Source organism: Drosophila subpulchrella, chromosome 2R (assembly GCF_014743375.2).
Source record: "Drosophila subpulchrella strain 33 F10 #4 breed RU33 chromosome 2R, RU_Dsub_v1.1 Primary Assembly, whole genome shotgun sequence".
NCBI lineage: Eukaryota > Metazoa > Arthropoda > Insecta > Diptera > Drosophilidae > Drosophila > Drosophila subpulchrella.
In genome coordinates, this window is record NC_050611.1 from 16,700,200 (window position 1) to 16,717,896 (window position 17,697).

The following is a 17,697-nucleotide window of genomic DNA, read 5'->3' on the forward strand; positions in this document are numbered from 1 at the left end:
TTCCGTTTTGTTTATTTGTTATCTTTTCGTTTTTTGTTCAGTTTCTCTCATTTCAGCGTACATTTATGGTATATAAAATAAAATTACACATAATAATACGTAAGTTAAATAATATTTCGGTTTTAAATATTAAACCCGAACAAATATCGCTTAAGGGACTGTCTTAAATATCACTTATACAATAATCATATGTACTCGATGATGATTTTCATATTAGTTTATATATGGTCAAGTCGCGTATCGTTTCGTAAAACTTAAAACTCTTACGGTTGCGAAATCGTTGCACAGCTGGAGGAACTCTCGGAAGTCCATGTCCCATGTGCACACATTAACAATTATATCTAAACTAAAGTACGTTCAATGTTCAGTATTTAATTTTTGTTTGGTTCTCTCCAATTCATTGCATATGGCTCGTTAAATTTAATATCGCAATTTGTCATTACCAAAACAGTTGACTACATAAATAACTTGTGCTATGATATGACTTCTGATCGGTTTGTCGTTAGAATGCGGAATGTTATAAACTATTTCATTATATTTAAGGCTGATTTTATTTACACAACAACAAAAGTATTTGATAAGGCACCTGTTTCACATGCTGATCGCTCAATTTACAATTGATATTCTGTTCGATTTCAATTTGTATTTTTCATTATTTGTTTATTTGGATTTCCTCTCATCGTATTCGATATGATGGTTACGCATTTGAATTTCAAGCACTATTGGTGACCAACGTGCGGTAAAATTTTGTAAACTTTACTCGAGTTGCTAGCTTTGTTCCTAAGGTTCTCAAAATGCATTGCCTATAGGTTGCTGGGATCAGAGGCTCTTTTAGCTAACGATGAGCTTGGAGACGAGGCACATCAGGATGGTGGTAATCACAGTGCTAACGGCGCTGGTGCTCGACATTTTCGTTTGCGACAAGGCTCCATTTCCGGTTCGCTCCGCCACTTCCGGTGCGATCGGCTCTTCGTTGGGCTGATGATCGCCCACGGCTAAGGAAAACGGGTGTTTAAGAAATCAAATTAGTTAAGTTATACGTTAAGCTATTCGAGTTAGGGATGTTCTGTGCAGAAGAGTCTTAGATCTAAGCTAAAGTAGTTTTTGAACTGGAAAAGTTTTTTTTTTTAAGTATAAGTGTTGGGAGTTTTCGAAGGAAGATGGGATAGAAAAATAAATATATAACTTAAGTAACTTAAAGGGGGGATTCAAATAAAAATAATTGATGTAACATACTCTTCACTCTGTAAACTCGTTTCTTTCTATTTGGCTTGGTTTGGCGTTTCGGCAGGCGGCGCAGGTCTTGGGCGTGGCATGTTTTATATATGTTTCGATTGGATGGTATACTTTATTCAGATCAGACAGAGATCACTCAAGCGGGCGATGAATAAACACTAATGCTGGCAAATTACAACTGGGACTGGCTACAACACACGGCTGAGCGCTAGATCCTCTAGACTAGAAGAATCTGTTCGTTAGGCCCCACATCCAGCCGGGCAGAAGACCCTGATTCGGATTCGGGATCGGGTTCGGGTTCGGCACTTGCGGTGCTGTGTACATCATATGCGGATATGGGAACCGCAAATCAAAAGGTTTTTAATTTAAAGGAACAAAAGTAGAGAATAGAAAGCATAAATAAAACAATTCTTCGGGATGTGGCATGTAGTTGGGGAGGGAATGTGCTCAAACAAACATACGTATGTGGCAGTATTGCGTTAAGATCAGGCATTCTACTGGATGATAATACCGAGAAGCAGGAAGAATCAGCTGGGCGAGACTACGACTACACACACAAAGTACGAGCGGGAGAAAGAAAAGAAAGTAGCAGTCAGAAGAAGCTCTTTTTCGCTATATGCTATATAGGCTATATGCTTTATGGGGGGCGGCACATTCGCTTTGTAATTCTTCTGCGTGATGTGTCTTTATGTGGGTGTTTAATGGAGTTGGTGTTCGTTTTCGTTCGGCTCTTGTTCTTATTGTTGTTGTGGTTTTCTGGATGTGTGCTGTGGTTAATTTTTCTTGTTTTTATATCCGCGTCTCTTAAAGCCTGCAAGAAATATACATACATACATATACAGACAGATGACAATGGCAAATACGATTCGAGTTTTTTGGAGTGGAGTTCGGCTTTTGGCTTTTGTTGAATGCAAATTAAACCAGAAAAAACGATTATGGGCCAGTCACGTGCATGCGATTGTTAAGCGAGTGTCATACAAATATCCGATTGTGGGTCATAACGGGATGTGTGGACCACATATACAGCTTTATATACCCGGGGTATTAACCAGTCTTTATAATACCCCCCGACTTTCCTTTCCATGCAGGTGTAAATCTTTTGTTTGCTTTAGATTAGTACGGTTTCGGTTTGTTCATGCAATTAACGTGGGGATTTCAGAAACTCGGGTGTGTAAGTGTGAGTTTTGGGTGGTGTAAATGGTGTAGGTGGTTTGGTGGTTCGGTGGGTTGGTGGGTGAGTTGGTGAGTGGGTGGTTTTTACGTGTGGCTCAAACCAGCCACTTAGCCATTTTGAATTTTGTGCCAAGGGTGCCAAAACAAGGAAACGGTTACGCATCAACAATGTTGGAGTTTTTGCGATTTTTTGACTACAGGGTAAAGAGTTTAGTTCAGGGGAGTGGAAAGTCAAATATTAATAGTACCATATCTAGATAAATACTTAGTGCTACGGAACTACATATGGAGCTTGGGTGGTTGGGGCTTCCATTTCAGGGACTTGTGGTGTTTAACTTTTTCTTGGGATTAGCCAGTTAGTAACCATTTGCAGATGCTAAGTTAAGTTCTACGGATTAGTTAGTTAGAATGTGCGCATGCTGGGTTCGTGACTTATAGACTAGGTAGATGGTTTTCATTGGAGTTGATCTTGGACCACAGTTAGTGAGACCGACTGACCAGTAGTTTTGGTTGCTGCTGTTGTTGCTGTAGATAATTGCTTTAAAATGTTCTTGGCTATTAAACTGTAAGCAAGATATTAAATTATTTTTGTTTTTTTAATAGTTGTTTCTTAGGCTTTAATCTTTGTACATGGTATGCTAAATTGAGTTGGTTAGTTGGAATCAAAAACCCAAAATACCGAAAGCATAAGATAAACAGAGAAGGGTTAGTTTGGTTAATGGAAAGAACACACAGTTGTTAGTAAGTGGAAAAATTGCAAAGTTGGGTTAGTTTCAAGATTAGTATCGCTACTTTTAAAAATGTTATTTAAAAATAGATTTTTAGTACAATTGAATTAGTTTGGTTGAGGGTGTTAGATATGTTTTACACTCTAAAGAGAAGTGTTCTCTTAGCATGAGAACTGTAAAACAAAACTAAAGTAAAACACCACAAAATCAAGATTTAAAGAAATTAATAAATGTACACAATATATAAATACAAAATATATATAGACTGAGCAAAAGACATTGGACATACACAGTTTGGTAATTAGTTTTTTTCAATAGGTATTATAAATGTATTTCTTCCATAGGCAACAAAGACAAACACATTCGACTTGAGTAATAGAATTTCACTACATAGACATTAACTTAATTAAACATACCATATAGATAGGATTTATATTATTATTATCATTATCATTTCATGACTCGTGACTGCTTCTCGCTAAGTAACAACTCATACAAGACTTCTTTCTATGAGATCTTTTTTTATCTAGACTTTACAGAGTTCGGTATTCGATATTCGTGGATCCAGTAGATCGATTCGAGCTCAAACAAAACTACCGCTGAGTCGGTCCCACTCACCTGCGTCGAAATCATCACCATTACCATCGTCGGCATGCGAGATCATGGAGTGCTGTTGGAACTCGTTGTCGGAACCCTCGACGATATTACCTGTGGACGAGGGCGTGTTCTTGCAGCCGAACCACCAGTGGGCGGTGGGTCTGGGGAAGGGGGGCGTGGCCGAGTCAACCTGAGGGGAAATTATAATATAATACTGATACATAATACTCATATGAAGAGCTAATAATACTTACAGCAAATCGGGCATCGTGGAATCGGTAGTACTTGTCGCCCTTGAAGAAGTACGTGTATCCATTGGTGTACTTGAGCGCAGCATCCAGGTTATTGGGTACACCCTCCCAGTTGGAGATCGGCTTGGGATAGCTGGACTTCACTGGTGGCCTTTTGGCCGGATCGAATCGCCAGAATTTGCTGCCCTTGAAGAAGTAGATCTTGCCATTGCCTCCCCAGACCATCGCCGCATCCAGATGATCGGGAATGCCCGTGAAGCCCTCGCTGATCTCCTTGGGGTAGACGCCGTCCATCTGGCGACCCTGGTAACGCCAGTACTGGGTTCCCTTGAAGAAGTACGTCTTGCCGTTCTTATACGTGAAAGCTGCATCGATGTTGCTCGGCAATCCTGGCCAGCCCTTCGAGATGAGCTGCGGGTAGCCCTCCTCCACGGAATCGGTGGTCAGCTTGTAGAACTTGTCGCCCTTGAAGGCGAATGTCTCGCCCTGCGCCGAATTGAAGAGAGTGTCCACCTTGGAGTCCTTGCAGATGGAGTCGTCCAGTGGGACCTTGGGCGGTGTGAATGGCCGCTGAGTGGTGGGCGGGTAGTTGTTGGTGGGTCTCAGCTGGTTGGTCTTCCTGCCATAAAGCGACTGGATGGCCGACTTGTCGTCCTCGTCCAGCTTAAAGACGGGTTCGAAGCCACGGTAGAAGGGAGCCATTAAAGCTGAGCTCTGATCGGAGTGGGACAGACCTAGGGAATGACCAAATTCATGGGCGGCCACCTGGAAGAGATTGGTGCCACGCGGCGAGCCAATGGTCCACAGTTCCGCATCATCGAAGTGGGCATCTCCTCCGAAGACAGGGAAGAAGGCATGGGCCAAGGTGCCACCCTGACCATCGAAGGCATCGCCATCACCATGCTCGCTCTCCACGAACCTGGAGATACAGATAAAAGTAGTTAGTACTTGTGGTATACTGTGCATGTGGCGGCAGATCAAGCAGACTTACTTGATCTCGATGTGCACGGGGCCGGAGGTCTTCCTGGTGAAGGTCAGATCGGTGTCCTCGGACCACACGGCAAAGGCGCGTCCGATCTCCGCATCCACATCCACGCGCTTCAGTCGCTTGGGGTACTTGGAGATCTTGTAGGTGAGGTTCTTCACACGCCAGCGACTGCCCTGGAGAGCATATCTCTTGGAGCGACTGTCGCCGGTGCCCACGCGATCCCGCACTCCACAACGTGGCAGGGACATCAGTTTCATGGTCTCCGCATCCAGCTCACCGGTGATATTCAGTCCCGCAAAGCTCTGGAACTCCTCGATGGCGCTGACCCAGGTCTGCTGGTCATGGAGCCCACTGCTGGCAGGATTGCGGGCTGAGGCGGGTAGATAGCCAAACTGGGACAGGTAAATCTGGGGGAAGGAAAAAAGAGGTAGAACTTGGTTAAGGCAGGAACAACTGGCCAAGATCAATGGGCTGCGCCTGATGGCCACCCGTTGAGGCCAACTTGATTTATGGCCATCTGATTAGTCCTGGCTACCCTGTCTCCTTACCATCTGACTTGCATAATTTATGACTGCCTCACTGGCTTATAACTTGTATAAATAAAAACCAGGGAAGAGTTGCTACCATACCCATATCCATATCACATCCATATACATATATCTACATATATATGGTATATGGTGATAGCGACGTGACTGGTGAAGGTGTGAAAACTCTTAATCGATCATCAAGCATCGCCAGCATTAAGGAAGCGTTTCAATTGCTAATTGTAAATTGTAAATTGTAACATTGAGAAATCGAATCAAAACAGTTTGCCCATCAGGGAAGTGCACTGCCATCGGAGAACAATGCGAGGTTATCTTAACAGTTAAATTCTATATAGTTGGTTAGTTACTATATAGTACTTATAGTTGTCTGGCCAATTACAACGGCAAATTGTCTTACAGCACGGCTAGAGTTTTATGCGCTTAACGTTTTGGCCATACGATTTTTTGGACTTGGCATGTCGATCAGGTTCCCCAGCCGTTTATGTGTCGCACATTCTTAATGACTTGATGGGTATAATGTGTATGTAGTATATAGTACATGTTGTATAATGATTTGCCGAATCTTGCATAATGCCAGCTGACTGTTAATTTTATTGTGTTCTTTCCGCCTGCGAGGAAGTAAACATTTCGCTGTCGTCTTACAAATTCAAGACGCGTCTTTGGGGTTCTTCCAGTGGCTCTGTGATCTTTTTTTCTGGGTGGGTTCTTGATTTTAAGCAACGATCAGCTGGCTCTTCCTCTCAAAGGTAAACGAACTGTAAACAAAGCGGGGTTTCAAGTGGAAAGTATCTGTCGCTCATCTCTTGAGAGATCCACTCGAAATTCAGTTTAAGATTCGGATTCAGAACAATTCTCCTGACTCATCGGCGACCTTAGGAATGCCTCTTTATGCAATTAACATAATTACTCGCAGTGCACAATGCCGAATAGTCAGGCACGAACGTCTTGATTACCCAGAAATCGCTGCAAAGGTGTTATGTTATTTCAGTATTTCTCGGTATGGGATTGTAATGCAGCTTTTGTCATAGAACAAACAGACTGACAGCAATCGAATGCATTGTTTGGGCCCTTTCGGTTATCTTCTATCGATAAGATAACTCCCATTGGCTGGGGAGCAAACAAAAGACCACTCAACCTATCATAATTGAGTCATTTCTGACGCATTCTCCTTATACAAAGGTACAAATGCGTCACAAGGCAAACGGAAGTCGGGGCTAAAACGGAAATGTTTGGCCACTAATTTAACATTCATTTTAAATAAACACTTTTCGGGAGTCATCGTTCTGCGATTCCCACTACACCTGTTCCATCAATTTAAGTTGTCGTTCGGCTGAATGCATCCGCATCTATATCTATCGAGATATTCGTGCATTTGCATGTGATTAGCGTTTCTCGGGGGGATTGGAGCGGACAGATGCTCAGTGGCCATGCAAATCATTGGAAATTATGTGGGGGTGGGGTTGGGGGTGAGGTGAGGGCCACTGCAGTGGGGTCACGTTCCAGAGGGCGTTGAAATTGCACTTCAATTTATTATTGGACATTGACACAAATTCGTTGCGCTCCTCTGTTTGGCGGACAATCAAAGCAAAAATGTCAACACAGAATGGTATTTGCCAAGCCCCAACACTCTAGTTATTTCCCTGTATTACTAACTGAAAGAGCACTTGAAAAAAATGGTATAGCAAACCTCTTATATGTAAAGAAGGAACATATTTCCATAAATTTAAAAGAATGTGATTTAAAAAAAAATCTAATACAATAACAACTCTGGCTTTAAAATAATATAATGTAAACCTAAAGTGGAACTATATAGTTTTCTGGCTTTGTAATTCTACTCAGTCACTAAAAACTTCCTTACTAACTAAAGGTACACTTAACAAAATAGATGTATTGATGTATATTCTAAGGCTTAAGTGATCAAAAGTAATAAGGAAGTATAGAGAATATCAACTAGGTGCAAATGATTAATATTTTAAACAAGTTTAAATACTTATACTATATTTTTATATAATCATATTTTATAATGTTTTATACTGATCCATTATAGGTAACCACTGAATTGTAATGTATTTCTTTCTGTGTAATTATACCCAGTAACTGGCAGCTTGAAAAATAAAATATCTATTCAGTTGGCTGACCTGCTTGCCTGGTTTACTTAGTCGAAGGAGTTGAACTTGTGGGAAGTGGCCCACGGGGGCTAGAAAACTTTAGAACTTCTAGAACTTGACTTCACGTACAGGTGCACGAGTGTTTGTGAGCCCCAGGAAAGTATGCTACAATCGCAATGCAACCTTCAAATATTTAACACAATTTGCACAGGTGCAACGTTGCAAAGTTGATTTCATTGCAAAGGGGAAAAATTGCCTTGCAGTTGCAAAGAGAAAGCAGGAGCAGCTCCTTGCAGTCAATGAACTTTCACCCATTTCAGCCATTTAAATTGAAGGCGTACTCCGCTCGTTTATTTCCGGCCGAAACAAGAACAGGACATGCATAAATTATAAACAAGTATCGCTTTGTGTATACTTTTCGTTCATATATATGTGTGTACAATGTACGTTTGCCGAGGGTGCCCGGTGGAAATTGATGGGAAAATTATTGCCCAGGCAAAGGAAAACTCCTGGCTTTTCCGCATTTTCGGGGGTGCGTGGTTAGTTTACGTTGGAATGTGGGTCACTCGGGTCGTTGACTTTACTTCTGGGATATAGAAAAAGAGCACCCATTTCTAAGTGCAAACAAACCTAGACCCAGTTGCACAAATATTTGCCTGGCACGTGGATAAACGAAAGTGTCTGCGACAATTAAAGGCAAATAGCAGAGGTTTTCCCTGCAATTTTCCCACTGCGCAGGCAATTTGAGTTGTCCAATCTAGTGGATGCCTAACTAGCAAACAGGCTTAACTTGTTTAAATGTTTTTTTTTAACGCGGCGATTACATCATTACACCGCGCAAATCGAAGCGCAGGCGCCTCATTTGGCGGCATTTCTTTTTGGTTTTCCACAACTGATTGAAAAAGAAAACTCAAAACTCAAAACGAAACCGAGAGAAAACCAAAACAGAAACTGGGCCAACTGGGCGATATTAAATGCGGCTTAAAGTTGTATAACCCATTAAATTTAATTCAGGACCCGAGAGAGGGATTAAATTGGCAGAATTTCCAAGCTTGTTTTTTGCCAACCAAATTGGTTTTTAGAGCGTACTTTTAGCCATAAAAGGAAAGGCTTTTGCGTAGAAAAGAACTTTAAAATTGAAATAGCAAAATTGAAATGGTGCACTTGAGATATAAAACACATAATTCAGTTCAGACAAATTCCTTGACATTTAGACCGGGCAACTCCCACAGAATATTTGACATTTCCACCAAGGTGTCTTTCCATTACTGTTGCCTTTCTTTTTGCAATGGTTTTTTTTTTCCCCCTTCAAGTGGCTAATTCGCATAGCGATAAATAAGCGTCAAGATGCTAAGATAACCGGACAATAAAAAGCGCTATTCATGCAAAACACTGAGGCAAAAAAGGATTTTATTTGCCAGCCTTTTTAGGCGGCTTGTACCGGGTTGTTTATGGCAAGACGCGTGAAATGCTAGGCTATGGATGACCTTAGGGAAGTCTGAAAATGGGGAAAGGATGTTCTCGGAATGAAGCAAAAAAACTATCATTTGTTTGCCAAGTGGCAAGGCTTTCGCTTTGTTTGCTGGTTTGTTTATGCTTTTGGCACCTCGCGAAGGTCGCACGCAACAATTTCATAGGCAAATCAATCAAACTTGGCCAAAAGCATACATTTCTATCGATTGATTTGGTCTAGTGAAATGGGGAAACCCAGGTGGGAAAGTGCAAATAAACCTGACGCATTTCCCCAGCTGAGTTCTGGCTTTGATTGGCTATATTTAGAGCAGGAAAGTTATTCTTTCTTTTTTGTTCGCCCACTGCGATGACGAATTCGTATGCCTGAGCTCATTCCAATTTGGAACGAGTAATTAACCTCTTGACAGCTCCATTATGTGCGGTTACTTGCTAGCCAAACTTATGACTCACTGGGCACTGGATCTAAGTGGTTTTCCTGCTCAGATCTGATCTAGCTGGATATTATTAATGGTCGCCCATGAGAAAGTGCAATCTGATCGAGGTGGTCTCCGCGCGATTTGCATTCGCTGGAAGATTTATTGGTAAGAGTTTGGGATCGAACAAAGAACCTGACATTGGAGAGACAAACACGTCGGTCGACTGTCGCCTTAGCTGCTTTTGGGGCGACTGGCTCACAGCGACTTGGCTCGCAAGTTATGGCCAACGCGCCCAACATACCAATTAGAAAATGTCAGGGGGAGTTACGCAAAACATAAATAAAAGTTTTACTATTATAAAACCCAAAAGCAATGTTAAGCACGCGCTAATGCTTTGCTGGCCAACAGAATCAAAGCGTATCGATGGGATATACTCGTATCACCTGGGCATTGGATCGTAAATGGCTAATCAGGAAGTTCTGGGTCCGCTTCTCCACTTTTTCGCCAATTAATTTATGCAAGTCTGTGGCAGCAAATAAACGTGATTAGCTTCAGGTAGATTGTAGACCTGCCAATGCTGCAGCAATTAATTGTACTTTTTGCAAATGGAAATTACATTCGGCTAAACAGTAAAACAGCGATCATGACAAGCAATTAACCAGAGATAAATATTTATTAATTGAAAGCGTGGAAAGCAAGTTGCTGGCGGGGTGGAATTATTCAATTAATTGAAAGCTATAATTTATGGCGTTTTTTTTTTGTTATCAATTTTTTTCGGTCACTTTTAATGCATTTCCAACTGCGCGATTCTAAAGTGAGCTAGTGACAGGCTAAGAAGTCTTTTGCCTGGGTTTTCCATCATTGAATCATTTCTAAAATTAAATGACAGGTTGAAGACTTATCTGATGCATTAAAAAAATTAAAATGGGTATTAAAATACCATTACTTCTTTTAATTTCAGAGCTTATCAGTTAGTTGGCATAGCTACGAAATGTTAAATGCCCAGAGATAACCTGCGTCATAAGGTTGAGGTCTGTTCTAAAGGGGTTTTTTCAATATTTTCTTAGAATCTAAGGAAATGGCAATGCTCTTAATAAATTAAATAGGGGAAATTCCTAAAAAATTATGTTAATCAGTGGTTTTGAGAGCTCTCTTTTCTTCAGATCATTGGGAATTTTTCAGTGATATATCTGTTGAGGGAAATGCATTTGAATCGATTAGCTGGGCAGTCACTGGCGTGCGAGTTTTCCTGCTTTTCCCGCTGGCCAATGTCACGAGCGATAGCGATAGCGATAATCAGACTGCAATTAGTCGGCGGACATGCACTTTGGGGCCATCATATCCCACTAAGGCTAAGGCCAGAACCTCTGAGCCGGGCCAAAACCGAGTGTGTGTGTAGGTGTGTGTGTGTGGAATAAAAATTTCCGTTGACATGCGATGCGCGTAAGCCTGTTGCACAGTCACACTCGTGAATACAAAATATATTTCGCCTAGTGGAAATTAAGTATAATTTCCAAATGCAACCAGTTCGGAGCTATGAGCGCCTGGCACGCCTGTCAGGCAAATCGGAAGTAAACCCGCAGAATGGCCTACATGGACTACATCTATATAGTATATGTCCAGACAGACGGAGCAGACAAAGCGACTCGTTCACGTCATCTCAAGTGCAACAAACCGATTCGATTCTGATTTATTTGCATTACGATTTCTTTCCTGTTTAAATACAGATCTCTCGGCTCATCTTATTCCGTAATACTGAAGGCTATTATCTTCATGCATTACATCCTGTGCATTGCTACACGTTTTTTCAGTGGTTAATACATTACTTTTAGGGAAATATAAATGTTTACCCTTTGATCCCTTGGGGATTTTATTAATATTAAGCATGGAACCATTATAGGTAATTTAAGGATTATGAGCTTTGGGATATAAAATCAAATTCTTGATCATAAAGTTAAATAATATTTCATTCCGTAATACCGAAGGCTATTATCTTCATGCCTTACATTTTGTGCATTGCTACACATTTTTTCAGTGGTTAATGCATTACTTTTAGGAAAATATTAATGCTTTTCCTTAAATCCTTTGGGGATTTGATTAATATTAAACATGGATCTTTTATAGGTAACTTAAGGATGAAATTCTTGGTCATAAAGTTAAATAATATTTAATATTTTCGACCTTGCTTTAAATATTTTCAAACTAAACTAATCAATAAATTTTGTTCGATATTAAATGTTAGGTTTTTGTATTCTTACTGCTCCATTTTCATCAGTGTAGCTCTCATATGAATTAAAGATAGATCGAAAAATGTTGATTTAATTTAGCAATTTACCCGGAATCATTAGTATAAATTGTGTTTTTTTGTTAACTACTTAATAACTTGATTGCGAACTCACCTCTGCCTGTGTGGTGGTGGAAACGGGTGCCGTTTGAGCCGCTGCCAGGATGGAAAACAGGGTGCCTACGACTATGAACACTGAACTTTGGCAGTTTGTCATTTTGTTGCTGGTTTTGCAGTTGCTTGCTCCCGTCGCTTGTCTAATTGTCATGTAGTTGTGTAGTTCCACTTGCCGATGGCACTTTGAACTTTATATCACTGCAAAGGCAAAGGTTGGAAGGTGGAGAGAAAGGTCAATTAATATTTCATAAAGCCGGCCAAGTAATAAAGCAGCTAGCCGGGGCCAGAATAGAACGTATGTATATGGATATAGCCCAAAAGGGACCAGGTCAAGTACAAGTGCAAAAGGGCGAACGGAAACCGTTTCCACCCGCCACTCCCCCATTTCCAACAGGTTGAATGTGGCACACTTTCCGTGTGGCAGGTGGAACGGCAAACGGAAGTGCCAAGAATCGGGGGGTTAGGGTTCCAGAAGTGCTGTACATAGTATGCGCCAAGTCGTAGTAAAAAATAGTACAACTCGAGCACCACACTCGAGATGACCCTAGTACACTCTTTATTATGCATGGCAATGTTACCCAGAACAACACTCTTTATAGCTGACATCTTGTGAAGCCATTAAGCCATCGGCCCAAGAATTCCCCTCTTATCAGAGTCAAATATTTGCTGAACCCGACACCATCATATCCCTATCTACATCCCTAATCCCACGGAGAGCATTTCGTTTTCGTTGAGCCTGATATTTTGATCGGTCGAGATAGATAGAAAGTCATGTGGTCTGTTGTCTGGCCAGCTCGGACGTCATAAACGACTCTGTGTAAGTTTAGACTCCAATTAGAATTTAATTTTAGACTAGTAAATACCAGGTCGGCAATAACCGTAAAGGATTGTGGGGCCTTTTGTTGATATTCCGATATTTGGTTTGCTAAATATAGCCAGCCATTTTCTGCGGTGGCCTGTAGTCTAGCTGATATGGATGGATGTGGATGTTGACCTAGGGCGCGAGACAGGTGCCCGAGAATATAAATATGTTTATGGGGATGTTTATCCCGCTATATCTTGCACCTATGCTCAACTGTCTCGAGCAATTTTCCCGTGACATCAGCAGAGAAGATAAGCGATATCAAGTGGCAGTCACTTCTGCAAATATGTGATATACTATACTATATGCCAGCGGACACTGTACAGTAAAGACTGCTGACTAATCGCTGGGGATTTCGGGGTGGACACATTTAACAGTCTCTTTTATGAAGCGGCAATTAGCCGCTAGAATCCAGTGAAATGGCCAAATGAACATGCAAATATACAATGAAAATACGCACGGGTGTTATCTGATTACAATAATTTCTGTTAAGCAAATACCATAAACAATTCCCATTTTCGCTTTTGGGCAAATGTTTCGCCCGGGTTGAAGGTCGGCTGGCTGACAGTTTAAGGTTAGCGCCGTGTGGTTAACCCGGTTGATGGGTTGAAGGGGAAAGTTGAGGGGTTTTTTTTTGGGTTCTGTGCTGCGGTTGTCATAACAATGGACGCATTTCCCTGGCCTGTTAGATCAATAAAAAAAAACGAGTGAGTTTTAAGTGCTTTGGCCAAAGCAATCGATGGCGAAACTGCATACAACGCGAAAGTTTGCCCTGTTTTTTTGCCTTTTATCATAATGGTTACGTATACGACATGTAGCACACGTCTGGTTGTGTGCCCCAAGTTCTGAATTGGGTCATAACCAGGGCTTGTACATAAAGCTGATAAGGTGGATTTACCGGTTTGCCGGCTCCTGCTTCCCAACTTCTCTGAATCGAAATTCTTTGATTTCTTCCAAGAAGTGTGAGTCAAAAATGTAAAATAATATATATATTTCGCTAACAACCAGTTATGCCAAAGCGTCTTTTTGAAAAATAACCCCCCTAATTAACCAAAAACATGGAATTCCACTTGGTATAGCTTTTTGGCATTGTTCACCTTATCAGCTGACTTTATTCCAATTGAATAGGCCCCATGCGCGATAAGATATGATGGGGATCGGCCGGGTGTTATGTTAGGCATTACCAAATGAATAATTCGGGGTATGAGTGTCCAAGTGTTACTAGAACTTGACCTTAGTGATAGCCATATCGTACTATATACAGGGAGTTGGGCAACTGGGCGCAACATGTCGAAACATTTTCCGTTTCGAGTGGAATTCAAGTTCACCTCCAAAGTGGAGTGCTCCATGGGCTAGGCCTGATTAATGGGCTGATTTATCGGCTTGGACCCGCCTCTTGACCCTTCAATTAGCTGGGATTCGAGTGGGATGCAGTTTCAGATCATTGAACTATTACTTTGTGCCTTTGTTGCCTGCTCGTCGCTTGCAACACTTACAAATTAATTAATTAGCTCTCGGGCACATACATTTTTTTTTGTTTCTTTTATTTCCAGTGGCTGTCGTTCGCTGCTTATTCCGCTGTGGATGTGTTGACGTTGTTTATGATTTATAATTCACGATTTACAATCGCAATCCTTTTGTGTTTCTACTTTATTTCCAAGTCTTTATGTCTGGCTGCACTAATTGCCCGCTGGCACTTCCATTTTCCCGCTGAGTTTCCGCGTTCGAAAAACAAAACTCAAAACTGAACTGGTTCACTTTTCGAATATATCTTTCTTTCGGAATTAAGCACTTGAGATAGTATCTTCAATCGGACTTAAACTTCGATTCTCGCCGCTAAACACATCCGCCCTGGGCAGCGCGCAAATTTCAACTGATCTTCAGCGGAACGCTGAAAAACGACGACGACTGCGGTGGTTGCGATCGTGTTTTGAGCTTTTCGAATAATAAAAAGAGGGGAAAGCTTTTTGTTTTAACAGCGTCAATGGAGCTCTGGAGAATCCGATTCGGTTTGGGTCGAAACTGTCGAAACCTGTTGCCAATAATCGAAGTTGGCACCTCCCCTCTTCGGCGCCGGCGAGGGGGGCGTATGAGTAATCCGCTTCTTGGAATCATCCGCACATGTGTCACACGCCGGTCCAGCAAACAGAGGCCCCAGCAGCCACAAAAACCCTCACATTCGGTGGCATTTGTCAGTTTATCTTGAAGTTTAGCACTTGCCCTTCTCCATCTCCCTTCGGCAAAACGGTTGGTAACAACTTAACAGCTTTTGTTTCTCGAAAATCGCATACGATTTCAGCTGAATTTCAGCCACAACCCGCACCTCACAGATATTAAACTTATGAATGAATCTGCGGTTTGGATTCCCCGTGGCCAGGCGATTTCTCAATGGAGGTATGAGTAATGCGTAAGTTAATAAAAGATAATCAAATTTTATTGGGTCTTAAGGTGTGCTAATATGCATACTTTTATATTGTTCGACTGAAAGTGTGTAAGATTTATTTGGATTTTTTATTTATCAAGGAAGTGTTTACTTTACAGAGGGTATAATAAAACCGTATAAAAAGAGAAGAACACAATGAGGGCTAAGCTGATAAAATATAGCAAAAATACAAGTACAAAAAGTTGTCACAAAAAATTATCACAAAATGTGAGTAGTATTTAAAAATTTGGTGAAGGAGAAAAAAATATTTTTTTCAACATGAAATATAATAGTACAAAATATTATGTCAAACAAAAATTATCTCAAAATGTAACATGCAGTTGAAAATTTGTGTGAATTGGAGAAAAATGTATTTTTAAATATAAGTATGATTACAAGAATATATTAATTGTGACATACTCAAAAATAAACTGATTGCATAATTTTGTATGCTTCTAAGAATAGGCCTCTAATAAGTTGCTAATGGTTATGAGTGGGCAAATGTTTTCTTTCTTTTTAAATATAAATATATTCAAAGGAATTATACTGTGATTTGTTAGATACCAAATAAATTGTTTAAGTCGTGCTTCATTTATAACGCATTATAATGTCTGCCTTTACATTACCTGACACCTTTTAGCTTTTAAAAAAACACCGATTAGTATCATCCCCGGGGAACCAGTGCTAATAAGCTATTCATCTCTGCGTATCTTCTTCTGGGAATCAATAAAGTATTCCAGCCTACGTCTGTGCCATCCCATTAATTTCAATTGAGTGCAATTTTCGGTGACTCAGTCGCGAAAAGCAGGAGGCCACGTGTAGCAAATTGCTACCTAAGCGCGAGCAAATCTAGTAATCGTGTGGAACAATTGTTTACCAGCCCAAGCCAAGGGTTCATCTAAAAAGCTAAAACCAGAAAAGCGAAAAGTAAATCCGACAGCCAGATAATAGGCGACATTTTGCCTTAACGACAATTCCTGATTCGCTTTATGGAACTGGCAGAAAAGTTGGCAGAACAAAGCGAAGAGAAGCTGTTTCTGCCATTTATTCATGGACCAAGTGCATCTGGCCGGCTGTCAGCCCCTCTTTCCAGAGCCCCCAGTCCCCAGCTTTCCCAACTTGCCCATCTGTTTGGGCTCTGGGAGTATATATATATTTTTCTGTTATGGCAGTGGACAAGTTGTCTTGTCGTCGTCGCCTGCTGTGCGATGCAGTTTCTGCCCTGCTGCCATCGGAACAATGAAATATTTATGAGCTTCTTCTGCCTTTAATGACAACTATTTATGGTATTTTTAGACCATGCCCCTTGCCATACGATCCATTAAGGTTTGTTGCCTTCGCCGGCAGTGAAATGAACTTTTCCGCGGCGCAAACTAAAAAACAAGCGATATCGCATTGACTTTTGCCTTTGAACTGTGCCACCAAGCCAAGCAGAACATATAATTGTCAAATAGATGGGGCAGCGATAATGCTAATTGTATATGAATATGGTCGTATATAGTATATTTATTTGAATAGAGTAAGCGACTCTGACTTTGAGTGCGAAAAACTATTTCTAAAACTCAATCACGTCACGGTCAGCCTTTGATAGTCGTTTGGCAAGCGATATATGAAGTATCTGATGTATCTATATAATTATATGTATTCATGTATCGGAATGTTACAAAGCGGCTACGTGATGATTGTTTAGGCCGGGTCTACAATCAGGCTGCAATGTCAAATGCAAAATGTGCGGACAAAAGATCACTTTCAGCCAATGATGCTGTCGATTCCCATTGAGAAAGTGGAACTCCCCGAGGGGGATGACTCATATTTGGCATATGTGTGAATACTCACCATAAGGCAGACAGATGGGAACTGCCAGAGCAAACAGAATTTGCATAAACCAATTTGTGAAATAATCAACTTGGTTACCCGTGTTCCTTCAGCAAATATTGCACAAAGCGAGTTTTGTTTTCTTTAAAGTTCTTCACCGCTGTGTTTTAAACTTTATCAGGCTTTATCTGCCACCGATTGCGATTAGATCTTAGTTAGTTAGATAAGGGCGAGGCGAACTCATTCTACAGCCACTACTATCACTTTGAGGCGAAATTCGCTATGATTGGGTATTATCCACACTCATGTCCAGCTTGCTAGCATTGTTTTTGAGACCCTCACTCTCTGTAGAACGCCTTAAACCGAGAGGTGCGATAGCGACCGATTCACAGCAAGTTCCGATTGCGACTCGTCTGGCTTTCTGGCTTTCTGTTTTGGGTGCCTTTGTGGTGGCAGCTAAATAATGTTCGCGTCGTCGTCTTCGTACTACCCCTACTTCTTGTTTCTGTGTGCGCTGTCTAATGGCTAAGACCTGTGCCTGTGTGCTTTCGACTCTAGTTTACGAGTCACGCGAATAACCATAAACACACGCTCACACAAACTGTCATGGGTGGAATCCTAGTTCTGGTGGTTGGAAATAGTTAGACGCCCCCGAGTCCTTCGTCCCTTGCATGTGATT

General features: G+C 41.3%; 1 protein-coding gene across 6 annotated transcripts; it reads right to left on the reverse strand.

Annotated features, from left to right (window-relative positions):
• Positions 1-13: 13 nt before the first annotated feature.
• Positions 14-17,423, reverse strand: LOC119549231 (matrix metalloproteinase-14). Of its 6 annotated transcripts, none has more exons than XR_005219392.1 (7): positions 14,308-14,637; positions 11,918-12,117; positions 4,977-5,380; positions 3,989-4,904; positions 3,846-3,924; positions 1,237-1,550; positions 854-995 (listed from the first exon to the last, which is right to left on the reverse strand). XR_005219392.1 is itself a non-coding variant. In XM_037857118.1 (6 exons), exons 2-6 carry the CDS (start codon positions 12,068-12,070, stop codon positions 832-834), a joined length of 1,806 nt encoding a protein of 601 aa, XP_037713046.1. In that variant the 5' UTR covers positions 12,071-12,117; positions 17,040-17,423; the 3' UTR covers positions 14-831. The 6 variants fall into 6 exon arrangements, 3 of the variants coding, with proteins under 3 accessions (XP_037713046.1, XP_037713044.1, XP_037713047.1); XR_005219393.1 differs by having other exon boundaries at positions 1,237-2,047; XR_005219391.1 differs by having other exon boundaries at positions 3,756-3,924.
• Between the last annotated feature and the right edge of the window lie 274 nt (positions 17,424-17,697).

Coding starts and splice junctions, on each gene's coding strand:
- LOC119549231 (XM_037857118.1), bottom strand. CDS start 12,070: ATGACAATTAGACAAGCGACGGGAGCAAGCAACTGCAAAACCAGCAAC. Junction 4,905..4,976: donor CCCGTGCACATCGAGATCAA/GTAAGTCTGCTT, acceptor CTGTATCTCCAG/GTTCGTGGAGAGCGAGCATG. Junction 3,925..3,988: donor TCCACGATGCCCGATTTGCT/GTAAGTATTATT, acceptor ATTTCCCCTCAG/GTTGACTCGGCCACGCCCCC.